The sequence below is a fragment of the Oncorhynchus mykiss genome, chromosome 24 (assembly GCF_057628025.1).
Source record: "Oncorhynchus mykiss isolate SJ-2025 chromosome 24, ASM5762802v1, whole genome shotgun sequence".
In the NCBI taxonomy this organism is placed as follows: domain Eukaryota; kingdom Metazoa; phylum Chordata; class Actinopteri; order Salmoniformes; family Salmonidae; genus Oncorhynchus; species Oncorhynchus mykiss.
The window spans coordinates 39,306,550-39,324,531 of record NC_143045.1 but is presented as its reverse complement, the minus strand read 5'-3'; the positions used below and the strand labels follow the sequence as shown (position 1 = coordinate 39,324,531).

General features: G+C 46.8%; 1 protein-coding gene across 2 annotated transcripts in view; it reads left to right on the top strand.

Moving 5' to 3' along the window:
• LOC110503425 (neprilysin) overlaps positions 1-17,982 on the top strand; it is a 171,134-nt gene that overhangs the window by 57,549 nt on the left and 95,603 nt on the right. For both annotated transcript variants that reach the window (XM_090219174.1, XM_090219175.1), the window contains exons 3-4: positions 5,177-5,212; positions 5,293-5,454. In XM_090219174.1, coding sequence (XP_090075300.1) covers positions 5,177-5,212; positions 5,293-5,454 — 198 coding nt within the window. The remainder of the gene's footprint in view (positions 1-5,176; positions 5,213-5,292; positions 5,455-17,982) is intronic.

Below are 17,982 nucleotides of genomic sequence, written 5' to 3'. Positions count from 1 at the left end.
AAGAATTCTTTCCTCTGAATTCACTGATTCGGTCACTCATCTATGGAAGGTTTTTGTATTTCCCCTGCATGCTTGCTTTCGGGTTTATTTGGTTTACCAAATATGTCTGTTACACAGGCAAGGAGACACATTTTCTGACACAGAAAGTCAACCAAGTTCCTCTCTCTTATTGGGGCGGCAGGGTAGCCTAGTGGTTAGAGTGTTGGATTAGTAACCGGAAGATTGCAGGTTCAAACCCCGGAGCTGACAAGGGATATCTGCAATCTGTTGTTCTGTCCTTGAAAGTAAGAATTTGTTCTTAACTGATTTGCCTTGTTAATAAATAAATGCAAAACATCTTTCCAACACTCCCCTTTGATAACCACCAAGCCTCGTTGTGAAATAGAACATTGTCATGCTCTGATCCCACATCTCCTCACATTTTTGTGAACAGGAGTCAAAGGCCTGTGGGAATGATTCAACAGTGTGTGGTTTCATAGTGTAGCAGGCCTAGTCCTTCACTGTGGGAATGATTCAACAGTGTGTGGTTTCATAGTGTAGCAGGCCTAGTCCTTCACTGTGGGAATGATTCAACAGTGTGTGGTTTCATAGTTTAGCAGGCCTAGTCCTTCACTGTGGGAATGATTCAACAGTGTGTGGTTTCATAGTGTAGCAGGCCTAGTCCTTCACTGTGGGAATGATTCAACAGTGTGTGGTTTCATAGTGTAGCAGGCCTAGTCCTTCACTGTGGGAATGATTCAACAGTGTGTGGTTTCATAGTGTAGCAGGCCTAGTCCTTCACTGTGGGAATGATTCAACAGTGTGTGGTTTCATAGTGTAGCAGGCCTAGTCCTTCACTGTGGGAATGATTCAACAGTGTGTGGTTTCATAGTGTAGCAGGCCTAGTCCTTCACTGTGGGAATGATTCAACAGTGTGTGGTTTCATAGTGTAGCAGGCCTAGTCCTTCACTGTGGGAATGATTCAACAGTGTGTGGTTTCATAGTTTAGCAGGCCTAGTCCTTCACTGTGGGAATGATTCAACAGTGTGTGGTTTCAAAGTTTAGCAGGCCTAGTCCTTCACTGTGGGAATGATTCAACAGTGTGTGGTTTCATAGTGTAGCAGGCCTAGTCCTTCACTGTGGGAATGATTCAACAGTGTGTGGTTTCATAGTGTAGCAGGCCTAGTCCTTCACTGTGGGAATGATTCAACAGTGTGTGGTTTCATAGTTTAGCAGGCCTAGTCCTTCACTGTGGGAATGATTCAACAGTGTGTGGTTTCATAGTGTAGCAGGCCTAGTCCTTCACTGTGGGAATGATTCAACAGTGTGTGGTTTCATAGTGTAGCAGGCCTAGTCCTTCACTGTGGGAATGATTCAACAGTGTGTGGTTTCATAGTTTAGCAGGCCTAGTCCTTCACTGTGGGAATGATTCAACAGTGTGTGGTTTCATAGTGTAGCAGGCCTAGTCCTTCACTGTGGGAATGATTCAACAGTGTGTGGTTTCATAGTGTAGCAGGCCTAGTCCTTCACGGTGGGAATGATTCAGGTGCCACGGTCAAGTGCATTCATCTAAGGGAGCTTTCTGGTTGAATTTTATCGTTTATATTTCAATTATTATAATTTACTTTTTTTAAGGTTAACCACATTATATTGATTTTGAAGTACAAAAACTATATTATAATGTATTTATATATATATATTTTATATATATATATATATATATATATATATATATATATATATATATATATATATATGTATGTATATTATTTTTGGGGGGGATTTTGGAAATTCTCTTATGACCCCATTTTCATATTACGCTAACGACCCCACACCGGGTCGCGAATCTTATTTTGGGAACGGCTGCATAATGTTGTTGTATACGCTTTGTAATTGAGCGCCATCTCCTGGCTGCTTGTTTTATTACATCACGTGAACCGCACAGTGACTGTGTTTGTGTGGGGTGACAACTTTGTGGCAATTAAAACACTAAGCCACAAAATTGTTTGTGTTTTACATAGGGTCCTTGCTATCAGGGCTCCTTGGGACGTCTCTACCCCATTGAAGTTGAAATTTAAAATACTTAGTGTAATACTTAGTGTATGGTTATGCTTTAGGGTAGGGATGTCGGAAGGAACCTAGATAGCACTAACCTTTTACACAGGCAGCCCAATTCTGATATTTTTTTACTCTAATTGGTCATTTTATTAATCACAGCACATCTTTTCACATCAGATCTTTTTCAGAGCTGATTAGTCAAAAGACCAATTAGTGAAAAATATCTGAATTGAGTCTGACAGAAAACAGCCTGAAAAAGTAAATATTTACCCCAAGTCTGGAGCCCACACAACATTTCATTCATGTTCAAAACATCTACTTATTTGTGTTCAATTTGAATTGATTATAATGCTCAACATTAGCATATTAGCAGACAAAATTAAAGAGTTGAGGTCTAGAGCTATGGGAAGGGATGAAGGGATTGAGAAGGATGTGTTCCTTGTTTATCCGTTAGTTGTTACTGTGTCATCTATTGTAGGGTTTCCCCAACCTGCGAGATCAACAAGGATTAGACAGAGATTATGCCAAACATTCCTTACAAATAAACTATCAAGTGCTCTCAGGAGCCAAATGTTCATTCAACCAAGTCAAACATTTCAGTCAGTTCACGGAGATGTGCATATGTACGTTCTGTCGTAGGGCGGCAGGTAGCCCAGTGGTTAGAGCCTTGGGCCAGTAACCGAAAGGTTGCTAGATCAAATCCCGAACTGACAAGGTAGAAATCTGTCTTTCCTGAACAAGGCAGTTAACCCACTGTTCCTAGGCCATCATTGTAAATAAGAATGTATTCTTAACTGACTTGCCTGGTTAAATAAAGGTTATGACAGTGTGATCCATTCTAGTTTATGTCATATACACTCAGAGGGCTTAAAGGAGAAGTTTGCCTTTTGACCAAATCTCATTTAAAAAAAATGTAAATGTAACGTTATAGAATTGTCCAAACACTCTGTTTTGCGATTTGACGTGCTTCTAGCTTTTAGGAAACCTTGCAGTGTTTTTTTTAATGCTTTATTTCTTACATTATTAGCCCAGGAAATGTTTTGTGTTATTACATTTGTGTTATACACCACCCATCGCTTCTGAGTATATTACTTGCTAATGTTCAGTCTCTGGATAATAAAATTGATGAACTCAGGGCAATGATTTCCGTCCAGTGAGACATCAGGGATTGTAACATACTCTGTTTCACGGAAACATGGCTCTATCGGGCCGTGTATATTCCCCCTCAAGCCGAAACCACGACGGCCCTCAAAGAACTTCACTGGACTTTATGCAAACTGGAAACCTCATATCCTGTGTGCCGCGTTTATTGTAGCTGGGGATTTTAACAAAGTACATTTGAGGACAACGCTACTGAAGTTCTACCAATACATGTGGTTCTACAAGACTGTGGTACTCGCTCTGGTAAAACACTCGACCACTGCTACTCCAACTTTCAGCATGCCTACAAGGCCCTCCCCCGCCCTCCCTTTTGGCAAATCTGATCACGACTCCATTTTTACTCCTCCCTTCCTATAGGCAGAAACTCAAACAGGAAGTACCTGTGCTAATGACTATTCAATGCTGGTCTGACCAATTGGAATCCACACTTCAAGATTGTTTTGATCTTGGGGACTGGGATATGTTTCGGGTTGACCTCCGAGAGCAACATAGATGAATCCACAGACACGGTGACTGATTTTCATTAGGTAGTGTATAGGAGATGTTGTTACCCACTGTGACTATTAAAACCTACCCTAATCAGAAAGCATGGATAGATGGCAGCATTTGCACAAAACTTGAACGGGTGAACCATCTAATTTAACCATGGTAAGGTGACTGGGAATATGGCTGAATACAAGCAGTGTAGTTATTCCCTCCATAAGGCAATCAAACAGGTAACAGGTAACCTCAGTATAGAGACAAAGTGGAGTCGCAATTCAATGGCTCAGACACACAACATATGTGGGCTGGGTCTACAGACAAGCAATCAATCAAATATATTTAGAAAGCCCTTCTTACATCAGCTGATGTCACAAAGTGCTGTACAGAAACCCAGACAATTATGGACTACAAAGGGAAAGCCAGCCACGTTGCGGACACCGACGTCTTTCTTCCGGACAAACTAAACACCTTCTTCACCCGCTTTGAGGATAACACAGTGCCACTGACGCGGTCCGTTACCAAGGACTGTGGGCTCTCCTTCTCCGTTGCTGACGTGAGCAAGACATTTAAGTGTGTTAACCCTCACAAGGCTGCCGGCCCAGATGCAGACCAGCTGGCTGGAGTGTTTACTGTAGTCCCCACATGCTTCAAGATGTTCACCATTGGTCCAGTACCCCAAAAAAGCAAAGGTAACTGAACTAAATGACTATCGCCCCGTAGCACTCACTTCTGTCATCATGAAGTGCTTTGAGAAACGAGTCAAGGAGTCTCTACCTTACCTGACACCCTAGACCCACTTCAACTGTGTGTATTGTTAGATATTACTGCACTGTTGGAGATAACATATGGTAAACGGGTCTCAGTATAGTGATACGGGTCTCAGTATAATGATACGGGTCTCAGTATAATGATACGGGTCTCAGTATAATGATACGGGTCTCGGTATAGTGATACAAGTCTCAGTATAGTGATACGGGTCTCAGTATAATGATACGGGTCTCGGTATAGTGATACGGGTGATACGGGACCCGTATCATTATACCGAGACCCGTATCATTATACCGAGACCCGTATCATTATACCGAGACCCGTATCACTATACTGAGACCCGTATCATTATACCGAGACCCGTATCACTATACTGAGACCCGTATCATTATACTGAGACCCGTATCATTATACCGAGACCCGTATCACTATACCGAGACCCGTATCACTATACCGAGACCCGTATCATTATACCGAGATCTGTATCACTATACCGAGACCCGTGTAATCATCTGTAACGTTAAATTCAATTTTGTCCGATTTGAGCTGTTTTCCCTATCCAGCTGTTCTCTGTGTAGCCTGCTGCTAGACCGGACAACAAAGAATCTGGAACCTTCTATAACATGCCTATTACATTCAAAAAACATGTGTTCAAATATAGAAAGTTATTCTTTAAGTTGGTATTGATGAATAACCCGTCTGATTTATGTTGTTTTCCCCTTTTTAGATGGTGTCTGCACCACGGCGGACTGCACTCAGTCAGGTAAATACACACACACACACACACACACACACACACACACACACAGAGGTATAATATGAGCTGTATTTGTCTGTGTGCAGCGTCTCGTCTGTTAGAGAACATGGATGCCAACGTGGACCCGTGTGACAACTTCTACCAGTACGCCTGTGGAGGCTGGTTGAAGAAGAACGTCATCCCAGAGACCAGCTCCCGATACAGCACCTTCGACATCCTACGAGACGAACTGGAGGTGGTCCTCAAAGGTTAGAGACGCACACACACGCACACACACACACACACACACACACACACACACACACACACACACACACACACACACACACACACGGCTAGGAAGCAGAATGTGTGTGTCCTGGTTAGAGACGTTTTGTAGCATAGTTTGGATCCAGAGAGTTTGCCAGTGTGGTGGGAGTGAGGGCTAGGTTTTGGATCTGTTGTCCAGGGAGGTGGGAGTGAGGGCTAGGTTTAGATCTGTTGTCCAGGGAGATGGGAGTGAGGGCTAGGTTTTGGATCTGTTGTCCAGGGAGTTGGGAGTGAGGGCTAGGTTTGGATCTGTTGTCCAGGGAGGTGGGAGTGAGGGCTAGGTTTGGATCTGTTGTCCAGGGAGGTGGGAGGGAGGGCTAGGTTTGGATCTGTTGTCCAGGGAGGTTGAAGTGAGGGCTAGGTTTGGATCTGTTGTCCAGGGAGGTGGGAGTGAGGGCTAGGTTTGGATATGTTGTCCAGGGAGGTGGGAGTAAGGGCTATTTTTGGATCTGTTGTCCAGGGAGGTGGGAGTGAGGACTAGGTTTGGTGTGGTTGGAGGATATACTGGAGTTTAAGCAGCTTCTCTTTCAGGAAAAGACAGACTCTTGGAATAGGTACTGTTCCTAATGGGGGCATCTATCGCATCTAAAAGGAGCATAGAGGACAAGCACGATCTGATTAGAATAGTTGGATGCCTTTAACATCTGCTAAGGAGATGAGTCTGAAGCGAATGTGGGTCTGGCCATCTGACTAGCTATCTCCTTGCTGTCCCCAGTCCACCTGGTCGTGCTGCTGCTCCAGGTTCAACTGTTCTGCCTGCGTCTATGGAACCCTGACCTGTTCACCGGACGTGCTACCTTGTCCCAGACCTGCTGTTTTCAACTCTCTAGAGACAGCAGGTGCGGTAGAGATACTCTGAATGATCGGCTATGAAAAGCCAACTGACATTTACTCCTGAGGTGCTGACCTGTTGCACCCTCTACAACCACTGTGATTATTATTATCTGACCCTGCTGGTCATCTATGAACATTTGAACATCTTGGCCATGTTCTGTTATAATCTCCACCCGGCACAGCCAGAAGAGGACTAGCCACCCCTCATTTTCTGGTTCCTCTCTAGGTTTCTTCCTAGGTTCTGGCCTTTCTAGGGAGTTTTTTCACAGCCACCGTGCTTCTACACCTGCATTGCTTGCTGTTTGGGGTTTTAGGCTGAGTTTCTGCACAGCACTTTGAGATATCAGCTGATGTAAGAAGGGCTATATAAATACATTTGATTGATTGATTGACTAGGAATGAGCATCTTGTTAGCTCCATCTTAACAGTGGATTTACAGGAAGGGTCCCCCTTAGACCTGGAAGGTGGGGGCTGTGAGGTCTGTGTGTGTGTGTGTGTGTGTGTGTGTGTGTGTGTGTGTGTGTGTGTGTGTGTGTGTGTGTGTGTGTGTGTGTGTGTGTGTGTGTCAGTGGTGAGTTACATGTTCCACGTTACCTTCTGCAGATTTTTGAGAAGGCCAGAGGAATCCTGAGCAGGTTGACCAAGTGGAAGGGCAGAGGGGGTTGTCTGACATTTATGGTCTGTTAATAAGGATCGTACCCTTTTTTAAAAACATTTTCTCCTAAAATGACATACCCAAATCTAACTACCTGTAACTCAGGACCTGAAGAAAGGATATGCATATTATTGATACTATTTTAAAGGAAACAAATTGAAGTTTCTGGAAATGTGAAATTTATTTATGAGAATATAACACATTAGATCTGGTAAGAGATGATAAAAAGATTAAAACATGCTTTTAAAAATATTTTTCTATCATCTTTGAAATGCAAGAGAAATGTCATACTTTCAGATAGGAGTCTAGGTGTCACGCCCTGGTCTTAGTATTTTGTGTTTTCTTTCTTTATTTGGTCAGACCAGGGTGTGACATGGGTTTTTTATGTGGTGTGTTTTGTCTTGGGGTTTTAGTAGGTATTGGGATTGTGGCTTAGTGGGGTTTTCTAGCATAGTCTATGGCTGTCTGGAGTGGTTCTCAATCAGAGGCAGGTGTTTATCGTTGTCTCTGATTGTGAACCATATTTAGGCAGCCATATTCTGTGAGTGTTTCGTGGGTGATTGTTCCTGTCTCTGTGTTAGTTTGCACCAGTTTAGGCTGTTTCGGTTTTCACTTTACATTTATTGTTTTTGTATTGATTGTGTTTCATCTTCATTAAACATGTATCTAAATAACCACGCCGCATTTTGGTCCGACTCTCCTTCACCGCAAGAAAACCGTAACACTAGGTGTAACTTAGATTTTGGCCACCAGATGGTAGCAGTTTGTGTGCAAAGTTTCAGACTGATCCAGTGAAGAATTACATTACTGCACAATATTTTGTGTTAAGTCTACCAGGAGTTTGCCCAAATGTGCTGAATTGGTCAATTGATACATTTTCAACTATAGAGAACATACAAAAATGTTATGGTAATAAATTTTTTTAGTTTACACTCACCGAGAGATGTCATACATGATGGATCATTAGCTTATACAATAACGTTCAGATATCTACTTGGTCGGACATGGTGGGTGTGGAGCCAGATACAACATTGGGGTCAAACTTTAGTCCCCAATTCCTACATTTTAACATAAAAATGGATTTTATCAAACAAAACTATGCAACATTTGTTCTCTGGGACCCTCAGGATGACAAATCAGAGTAAGATTACTGAATGTAAGTACATTATTTACCTTCAAAGGTGAATGTATCAAACCAGATGCCGTGATTAAAGTTGTTTTTATCATGCCATCAAACCAGAGCATGGTATTGTTTCACTGTAATAGCTACTGCTAATTGGACCCTACAGTTAGATTAAAAATAATTTAAGCTTTCTGCCCATATAAGACATGTCTATGTCCCGGAAAGTTGGCTGCTGTTTACAACGTCATTCTAGTCACATTAGCGGACCTTAGCAACAACCGTCCCGGTTTACAAACACCCATCCTATAGAGGTTAAAGGGACCTTACAGTGTAGAACATTTACCATCTGTGAAAGAGACCCTATCTGTGAAAGAGATCCTACAGTGCACGTGATGAAAATCCTAGATATTCTTCATCCAAGATGAGTCTGAATAATGGTAGACAGATGTATATGGATGGATTTATGAAAGACTCTCTCAGTCCTCTATTTTAGCTTCTTTTACAGTCGACCTCTCCCTCACTTTCTCTCCCTTTTCCACTTTCTATCCCCTCAATCACTCTCTGGATCACCCCTTTATCTTTCATTCTGTCTCTCCTCCTCTTCTCCTCCACTTCTTCTCCTCCTCTGTCCTCTGTTATATTCTCTTCTCCTCCACCTCTTCTCCTCCTCTCACTTCTGTTATAGTCTCTTCTCCTCCACCTCTTCTCCTCCTCTGTCCTCTGTTATATTGTCTTCTCCTCCACTTCTCCTCCACCTCTTCTCCTCCTCCTCTCTGCTCTGTTATATTCTGTTCTCCTCCACTTCTTCTCCTCTTCCTCTCTCCTCCTCCTCTATCTCTTGACATCTCAAGTGCCTGTCGTGAACTTGTTATGGATTTTTAAACCGTACTATAATTATCAGTAGAGTATACTTGGGGGGGTCCTAATTTGTCTGATTGAATAGGCATGATTGTCCACAGCCGAAGCCTGATTTTAAAAGGTGTCTGAGTGTTTGATTCTCCGGTTTCTGTCTTTGATTGCTGTATTTCTATCAGTCTCCACTTTCTCTATCAGATGTCATTATAACTAGAACAATGCTGTCAGGAGAAAAGCCCACCCTGGTAGCAGATGGGTAGACAATGTTCCTGCGAATACCAGTCAAGGTTAAGACTGCACTATCCAGTCAGTCAGGCTCTATGTTTCTGGAGTATCCAGTCAGTCAGGCTCTATGGTCCTGGAGTATCCAGTCAGTCAGGCTCTATGGTCCTGGAGTATCCAGTCAGTTAGGCTCTATGTTCCTGGAGTATCCAGTCAGTCAGGCTCTATGTTCCTGGAGTATCCAGTCAGTCAGGCTCTATGGTCCTGGAGTATCCAGTCAGTCAGGCTCTGTGTTCCTGGAGTATCCAGTCAGTCAGGCTCTATGTTCCTGGAGTATCCAGTCAGTCAGGCTCTATGGTCCTGGAGTATCCAGTCAGTCAGGCTCTGTGTTCCTGGAGTATCTAGTCAGTCAGGCTCTATGGTCCTGGAGTATCCAGTCAGTCAGGCTCTGTGTTCCTGGAGTATCTAGTCAGTCAGGCTCTGTGTTCCTGGAGTATCCAGTCAGTCAGGCTCTGTGTTCCTGGAGTATCTAGTCAGTCAGGCTCTGTGTTCCTGGAGTATCCAGTCAGTCAGGCTCTGTGTTCCTGGAGTATCCAGTCAGTCAGGCTCTATGGTCCTGGAGTATCTAGTCAGTCAGGCTCTATGTTCCTGGAGTATCTAGTCAGTCAGGCTCTATGGTCCTGGAGTATCCAGTCAGTCAGGCTCTGTGTTCCTGGAGTATCCAGTCAGTCAGGCTCTATGGTCCTGGAGTATCTAGTCAGTCAGGCTCTATGTTCCTGGAGTATCTAGTCAGTCAGGTTCTATGGTCCTGGAGTATCTAGTCAGTCAGGCTCTATGTTCCTGGAGTATCCAGTCAGTCAGGCTCTATGGTCCTGGAGTATCCAGTCAGTTAGGCTCTATGTTCCTGGAGTATCCAGTCAGTCAGGCTCTATGGTCCTGGAGTATCCAGTCAGTCAGGCTCTGTGTTCCCGGAGTATCCAGTCAGTCAGGCTCTATGGTCCTGGAGTATCCAGTCAGTTAGGCTCTATGTTCCTGGAGTATCCAGTCAGTCAGGCTCTATGTTCCTGGAGTATCCAGTCAGTCAGGCTCTATGTTCCTGGAGTATCCAGTCAGTCAGGCTCTATGGTCCTGGAGTATCCAGTCAGTTAGGCTCTATGTTCCTGGAGTATCCAGTCAGTCAGGCTCTATGTTCCTGGAGTATCCAGTCAGTCAGGCTCTATGGTCCTGGAGTATCCAGTCAGTCAGGCTCTGTGTTCCTGGAGTATCTAGTCAGTCAGGCTCTATGGTCCTGGAGTATCCAGTCAGTCAGGCTCTGTGTTCCTGGAGTATCTAGTCAGTCAGGCTCTATGTTCCTGGAGTATCCAGTCAGTCAGGCTCTATGGTCCTGGGGTATCCAGTCAGTCAGGCTCTGTGTTCCTGGAGTATCTAGTCAGTCAGGCTCTATGGTCCTGGAGTATCCAGTCAGTCAGGCTCTGTGTTCCTGGAGTATCTAGTCAGTCAGGCTCTGTGTTCCTGGAGTATCTAGTCAGTCAGGCTCTATGTTCCTGGAGTATCTAGTCAGTCAGGCTCTATGGTCCTGGGGTATCCAGTCAGTCAGGCTCTGTGTTCCTGGAGTATCTAGTCAGTCAGGCTCTATGTTCCTGGAGTATCTAGTCAGTCAGGCTCTATGTTCCTGGAGTATCTAGTCAGTCAGGCTCTATGTTCCTGGAGTATCTAGTCAGTCAGGCTCTATGTTCCTGGAGTATCTAGTCAGTCAGGCTCTATGTTCCTGGAGTATCTAGTCAGTCAGGCTCTGTGTTCCTGGAGTATCCAGTCAGCCAGGCTCTGTGTTCCTGGAGTATCTAGTCAGTCAGGCTCTATGTTCCTGGAGTATCTAGTCAGTCAGGCTCTATGTTCCTGGAGTATCCAGTCAGTCAGGCTCTATGGTCCTGGAGTATCCAGTCAGTCAGGCTCTGTGTTCCCGGAGTATCCAGTCAGTCAGGCTCTATGGTCCTGGAGTATCCAGTCAGTTAGGCTCTATGTTCCTGGAGTATCCAGTCAGTCAGGCTCTATGTTCCTGGAGTATCCAGTCAGTCAGGCTCTATGTTCCTGGAGTATCCAGTCAGTCAGGCTCTATGGTCCTGGAGTATCCAGTCAGTTAGGCTCTATGTTCCTGGAGTATCCAGTCAGTCAGGCTCTATGTTCCTGGAGTATCCAGTCAGTCAGGCTCTATGGTCCTGGAGTATCCAGTCAGTCAGGCTCTGTGTTCCTGGAGTATCTAGTCAGTCAGGCTCTATGGTCCTGGAGTATCCAGTCAGTCAGGCTCTGTGTTCCTGGAGTATCTAGTCAGTCAGGCTCTATGTTCCTGGAGTATCCAGTCAGTCAGGCTCTATGGTCCTGGGGTATCCAGTCAGTCAGGCTCTGTGTTCCTGGAGTATCTAGTCAGTCAGGCTCTATGGTCCTGGAGTATCCAGTCAGTCAGGCTCTGTGTTCCTGGAGTATCTAGTCAGTCAGGCTCTGTGTTCCTGGAGTATCTAGTCAGTCAGGCTCTATGTTCCTGGAGTATCTAGTCAGTCAGGCTCTATGGTCCTGGGGTATCCAGTCAGTCAGGCTCTATGTTCCTGGAGTATCTAGTCAGTCAGGCTCTATGATCCTGGAGTATCTAGTCAGTCAGGCTCTATGTTCCTGGAGTATCTAGTCAGTCAGGCTCTATGTTCCTGGAGTATCTAGTCAGTCAGGCTCTATGATCCTGGAGTATCTAGTCAGTCAGGCTCTATGTTCCTGGAGTATCTAGTCAGTCAGGCTCTATGTTCCTGGAGTATCTAGTCAGTCAGGCTCTATGTTCCTGGAGTATCTAGTCAGTCAGGCTCTGTGTTCCTGGAGTATCCAGTCAGCCAGGCTCTGTGTTCCTGGAGTATCTAGTCAGTCAGGCTCTATGTTCCTGGAGTATCTAGTCAGTCAGGCTCTATGGTCCTGGAGTATCTAGTCAGTCAGGCTCTGTGTTCCTGGAGTATCCATTCAGCCAGGCTCTGTGTTCCTGGAGTATCCAGTCAGTCAGGCTCTATGGTCCTGGAGTATCCAGTCAGTCAGGCTCTGTGTTCCTGGAGTATCCAGTCAGTCAGGCTCTGTGTTCCTGGAGTATCTAGTCAGTCAGGCTCTATGTTCCTGGAGTATCCAGTCAGTCAGGCTCTATGGTCCCAGAGTATCCAGTCAGTCAGGCTCTATGGTCCTGGAGTATCCAGTCAGCCAGGCTCTGTGTTCCTGGAGTATCCAGTCAGTCAGGCTCTGTGTTCCTGGAGTATCTAGTCAGTCAGGCTCTATGTTCCTGGAGTATCCAGTCAGTCAGGCTCTGTGTTCCTGGAGTATCCAGTCAGTTAGGCTCTATGTTCCTGGAGTATCTAGTCAGTCAGGCTCTATGTTCCTGGAGCATCTAGTCAGTCAGGCTCTATGTTCCTGGAGTATCTAGTCAGTCAGGCTCTATGTTCCTGGAGTATCTAGTCAGTCAGGCTCTGTGTTCCTGGAGTATCCAGTCAGTCAGGCTCTATGGTCCCGGAGTATCCAGCCAGTCAGGCTCTATGTTCCTGGAGTATCTAGTCAGTCAGGCTCTATGGTCCTGGAGTATCCAGTCAGTCAGGCTCTATGGTCCTGGAGTATCCAGTCAGTCAGGCTCTGTGTTCCTAGAGTATCTAGTCAGTCAGGCTCTATGGTCCTGGAGTATCCAGTCAGTCAGGCTCTGTGTTCCTGGAGTATCCAGTCAGTCAGGCTCTATGGTCCTGGAGTATCCAGTCAGTCAGGCTCTATGGTCCTGGAGTATCCAGTCAGTCAGGCTCTGTGTTCCTGGAGTATCTAGTCAGTCAGGCTCTATGGTCCTGGAGTATCCAGTCAGCCAGGCTCTGTGTTCCTGGAGTATCCAGTCAGTCAGGCTCTATGTTCCTGGAGTATCCAGTCAGCCAGGCTCTGTGTTCCTGGGGTATCTAGTCAGTCAGGCTCTATGGTCCTGGAGTATCCAGTCAGCCAGGCTCTGTGTTCCTGGATTATCCAGTCAGCCAGGCTCTGTGTTCCTGGAGTATCCAGTCAGTCAGGCTCTGTGTTCCTGGAGTATCCAGTCAGCCAGGCTCTGTGTTCCCGGAGTATCCTGTCAGCCAGGCTCTGTGTTCCTGGAGTATCCAGTCAGCCAGGCTCTGTGTTCCTGGAGTATCTAGTCAGTCAGGCTCTATGGTCCTGGAGTATCTAGTCAGTCAGGCTCTATGGTCCTGGGGTATCTAGTCAGTCAGGCTCTATGGTCCTGGAGTATCTAGTCAGTCAGGCTCTATGGTCCTCGAGTATCTAGTCAGTCAGGCTCTATGTTCCTGGAGTATCTAGTCAGTCAGGCTCTATGTTCCTGGAGTATCTAGTCAGTCAGGCTCTATGGTCCTGGAGTATCCAGTCAGTCAGGCTCTATGGTCCTGGAGTATCCAGTCAGTCAGGCTCTGTGTTCCTGGAGTATCTAGTCAGTCAGGCTCTATGTTCCTGGAGTATCCAGTCAGCCAGGCTCTGTGTTCCTGGAGTACCTAGTCAGTCAGGCTCTATGTTCCTGGAGTATCCAGTCAGTCAGGCTCTGTGTTCCTGGAGTATCTAGTCAGTCAGGCTCTATGTTCCTGGAGTATCCAGTCAGTCAGGCTCTATGGTCCTGGAGTATCTTGTCAGTCAGGCTCTGTGTTCCTGGAGTATCTAGTCAGTCAGTCTCTGTGTTCCTGGAGTATCCAGTCAGTCAGGCTCTATGTTCCTGGAGTATCTAGTCAGTCAGGCTCTATGTTCCTGGAGTATCCAGTCAGTCAGGCTCTGTGTTCCTGGAGTATCTAGTCAGTCAGGCTCTGTGTTCCTGGAGTATCTAGTCAGTCAGGCTCTATGTTCCTGGAGTATCCAGTCAGTCAGGCTCTATGTTCCTGGAGTATCTAGTCAGTCAGGCTCTATGTTCCTGGGGTATCCAGTCAGTCAGGCTCTGTGTTCCTGGAGTATCCAGTCAGTCAGGCTCTGTGTTCCCGGAGTATCTAGTCAGTCAGGCTCTATGGTCCCGGAGTATCCAGTCAGTCAGGCTCTATGTTCCTGGAGTATCCAGTCAGTCAGGCTCTGTGTTCCTGGAGTATCTAGTCAGTCAGGCTCTATGGTCCTGGGGTATCCAGTCAGTCAGGCTCTATGGTCCTGAAGTATCTAGTCAGTCAGGCTCTATGGTCCTGGAGTATCCAGTCAGTCAGGCTCTATGTTCCTGGAGTATCTAGTCAGTCAGGCTCTATGTTCCTGGAGTATCCAGTCAGTCAGGCTCTGTGTTCCTGGAGTATCTAGTCAGTCAGGCTCTGTGTTCCTGGAGTATCTAGTCAGTCAGGCTCTATGTTCCTGGAGTATCCAGTCAGTCAGGCTCTATGTTCCTGGAGTATCTAGTCAGTCAGGCTCTATGTTCCTGGAGTATCCAGTCAGTCAGGCTCTGTGTTCCTGGAGTATCCAGTCAGTCAGGCTCTATGGTCCTGGAGTATCCAGTCAGTCAGGCTCTATGGTCCTGGAGTATCCAGTCAGTCAGGCTCTGTGTTCCTGGAGTATCTAGTCAGTCAGGCTCTATGGTCCTGGAGTATCCAGTCAGCCAGGCTCTGTGTTCCTGGAGTATCCAGTCAGTCAGGCTCTATGTTCCTGGAGTATCCAGTCAGCCAGGCTCTGTGTTCCTGGGGTATCTAGTCAGTCAGGCTCTATGGTCCTGGAGTATCCAGTCAGCCAGGCTCTGTGTTCCTGGATTATCCAGTCAGCCAGGCTCTGTGTTCCTGGAGTATCCAGTCAGTCAGGCTCTGTGTTCCTGGAGTATCCAGTCAGCCAGGCTCTGTGTTCCCGGAGTATCCTGTCAGCCAGGCTCTGTGTTCCTGGAGTATCCAGTCAGCCAGGCTCTGTGTTCCTGGAGTATCTAGTCAGTCAGGCTCTATGGTCCTGGAGTATCTAGTCAGTCAGGCTCTATGGTCCTGGGGTATCTAGTCAGTCAGGCTCTATGGTCCTGGAGTATCTAGTCAGTCAGGCTCTATGGTCCTCGAGTATCTAGTCAGTCAGGCTCTATGTTCCTGGAGTATCTAGTCAGTCAGGCTCTATGTTCCTGGAGTATCTAGTCAGTCAGGCTCTATGGTCCTGGAGTATCCAGTCAGTCAGGCTCTATGGTCCTGGAGTATCCAGTCAGTCAGGCTCTGTGTTCCTGGAGTATCTAGTCAGTCAGGCTCTATGTTCCTGGAGTATCCAGTCAGCCAGGCTCTGTGTTCCTGGAGTACCTAGTCAGTCAGGCTCTATGTTCCTGGAGTATCCAGTCAGTCAGGCTCTGTGTTCCTGGAGTATCTAGTCAGTCAGGCTCTATGTTCCTGGAGTATCCAGTCAGTCAGGCTCTATGGTCCTGGAGTATCTTGTCAGTCAGGCTCTGTGTTCCTGGAGTATCTAGTCAGTCAGTCTCTGTGTTCCTGGAGTATCCAGTCAGTCAGGCTCTATGTTCCTGGAGTATCTAGTCAGTCAGGCTCTATGTTCCTGGAGTATCCAGTCAGTCAGGCTCTGTGTTCCTGGAGTATCTAGTCAGTCAGGCTCTGTGTTCCTGGAGTATCTAGTCAGTCAGGCTCTATGTTCCTGGAGTATCCAGTCAGTCAGGCTCTATGGTCCTGGAGTATCTTGTCAGTCAGGCTCTGTGTTCCTGGAGTATCTAGTCAGTCAGTCTCTGTGTTCCTGGAGTATCCAGTCAGTCAGGCTCTATGTTCCTGGAGTATCTAGTCAGTCAGGCTCTATGTTCCTGGAGTATCCAGTCAGTCAGGCTCTGTGTTCCTGGAGTATCTAGTCAGTCAGGCTCTGTGTTCCTGGAGTATCTAGTCAGTCAGGCTCTATGTTCCTGGAGTATCCAGTCAGTCAGGCTCTATGTTCCTGGAGTATCTAGTCAGTCAGGCTCTATGTTCCTGGGGTATCCAGTCAGTCAGGCTCTGTGTTCCTGGAGTATCCAGTCAGTCAGGCTCTGTGTTCCCGGAGTATCTAGTCAGTCAGGCTCTATGGTCCCGGAGTATCCAGTCAGTCAGGCTCTATGTTCCTGGAGTATCCAGTCAGTCAGGCTCTGTGTTCCTGGAGTATCTAGTCAGTCAGGCTCTATGGTCCTGGGGTATCCAGTCAGTCAGGCTCTATGGTCCTGAAGTATCTAGTCAGTCAGGCTCTATGGTCCTGGAGTATCCAGTCAGTCAGGCTCTATGTTCCTGGAGTATCTAGTCAGTCAGGCTCTATGTTCCTGGAGTATCCAGTCAGTCAGGCTCTGTGTTCCTGGAGTATCTAGTCAGTCAGGCTCTGTGTTCCTGGAGTATCTAGTCAGTCAGGCTCTATGTTCCTGGAGTATCCAGTCAGTCAGGCTCTATGTTCCTGGAGTATCTAGTCAGTCAGGCTCTATGTTCCTGGAGTATCCAGTCAGTCAGGCTCTGTGTTCCTGGAGTATCCAGTCAGTCAGGCTCTATGGTCCTGGAGTATCCAGTCAGTCAGGCTCTATGGTCCTGGAGTATCCAGTCAGTCAGGCTCTGTGTTCCTGGAGTATCTAGTCAGTCAGGCTCTATGGTCCTGGAGTATCCAGTCAGCCAGGCTCTGTGTTCCTGGAGTATCCAGTCAGTCAGGCTCTATGTTCCTGGAGTATCCAGTCAGCCAGGCTCTGTGTTCCTGGGGTATCTAGTCAGTCAGGCTCTATGGTCCTGGAGTATCCAGTCAGCCAGGCTCTGTGTTCCTGGATTATCCAGTCAGCCAGGCTCTGTGTTCCTGGAGTATCCAGTCAGTCAGGCTCTGTGTTCCTGGAGTATCCAGTCAGCCAGGCTCTGTGTTCCCGGAGTATCCTGTCAGCCAGGCTCTGTGTTCCTGGAGTATCCAGTCAGCCAGGCTCTGTGTTCCTGGAGTATCTAGTCAGTCAGGCTCTATGGTCCTGGAGTATCTAGTCAGTCAGGCTCTATGGTCCTGGGGTATCTAGTCAGTCAGGCTCTATGGTCCTGGAGTATCTAGTCAGTCAGGCTCTATGGTCCTCGAGTATCTAGTCAGTCAGGCTCTATGTTCCTGGAGTATCTAGTCAGTCAGGCTCTATGTTCCTGGAGTATCTAGTCAGTCAGGCTCTATGGTCCTGGAGTATCCAGTCAGTCAGGCTCTATGGTCCTGGAGTATCCAGTCAGTCAGGCTCTGTGTTCCTGGAGTATCTAGTCAGTCAGGCTCTATGTTCCTGGAGTATCCAGTCAGCCAGGCTCTGTGTTCCTGGAGTACCTAGTCAGTCAGGCTCTATGTTCCTGGAGTATCCAGTCAGTCAGGCTCTGTGTTCCTGGAGTATCTAGTCAGTCAGGCTCTATGTTCCTGGAGTATCCAGTCAGTCAGGCTCTATGGTCCTGGAGTATCTTGTCAGTCAGGCTCTGTGTTCCTGGAGTATCTAGTCAGTCAGTCTCTGTGTTCCTGGAGTATCCAGTCAGTCAGGCTCTATGTTCCTGGAGTATCTAGTCAGTCAGGCTCTATGTTCCTGGAGTATCCAGTCAGTCAGGCTCTGTGTTCCTGGAGTATCTAGTCAGTCAGGCTCTGTGTTCCTGGAGTATCTAGTCAGTCAGGCTCTATGTTCCTGGAGTATCCAGTCAGTCAGGCTCTATGTTCCTGGAGTATCTAGTCAGTCAGGCTCTATGTTCCTGGGGTATCCAGTCAGTCAGGCTCTGTGTTCCTGGAGTATCCAGTCAGTCAGGCTCTGTGTTCCCGGAGTATCTAGTCAGTCAGGCTCTATGGTCCCGGAGTATCCAGTCAGTCAGGCTCTATGTTCCT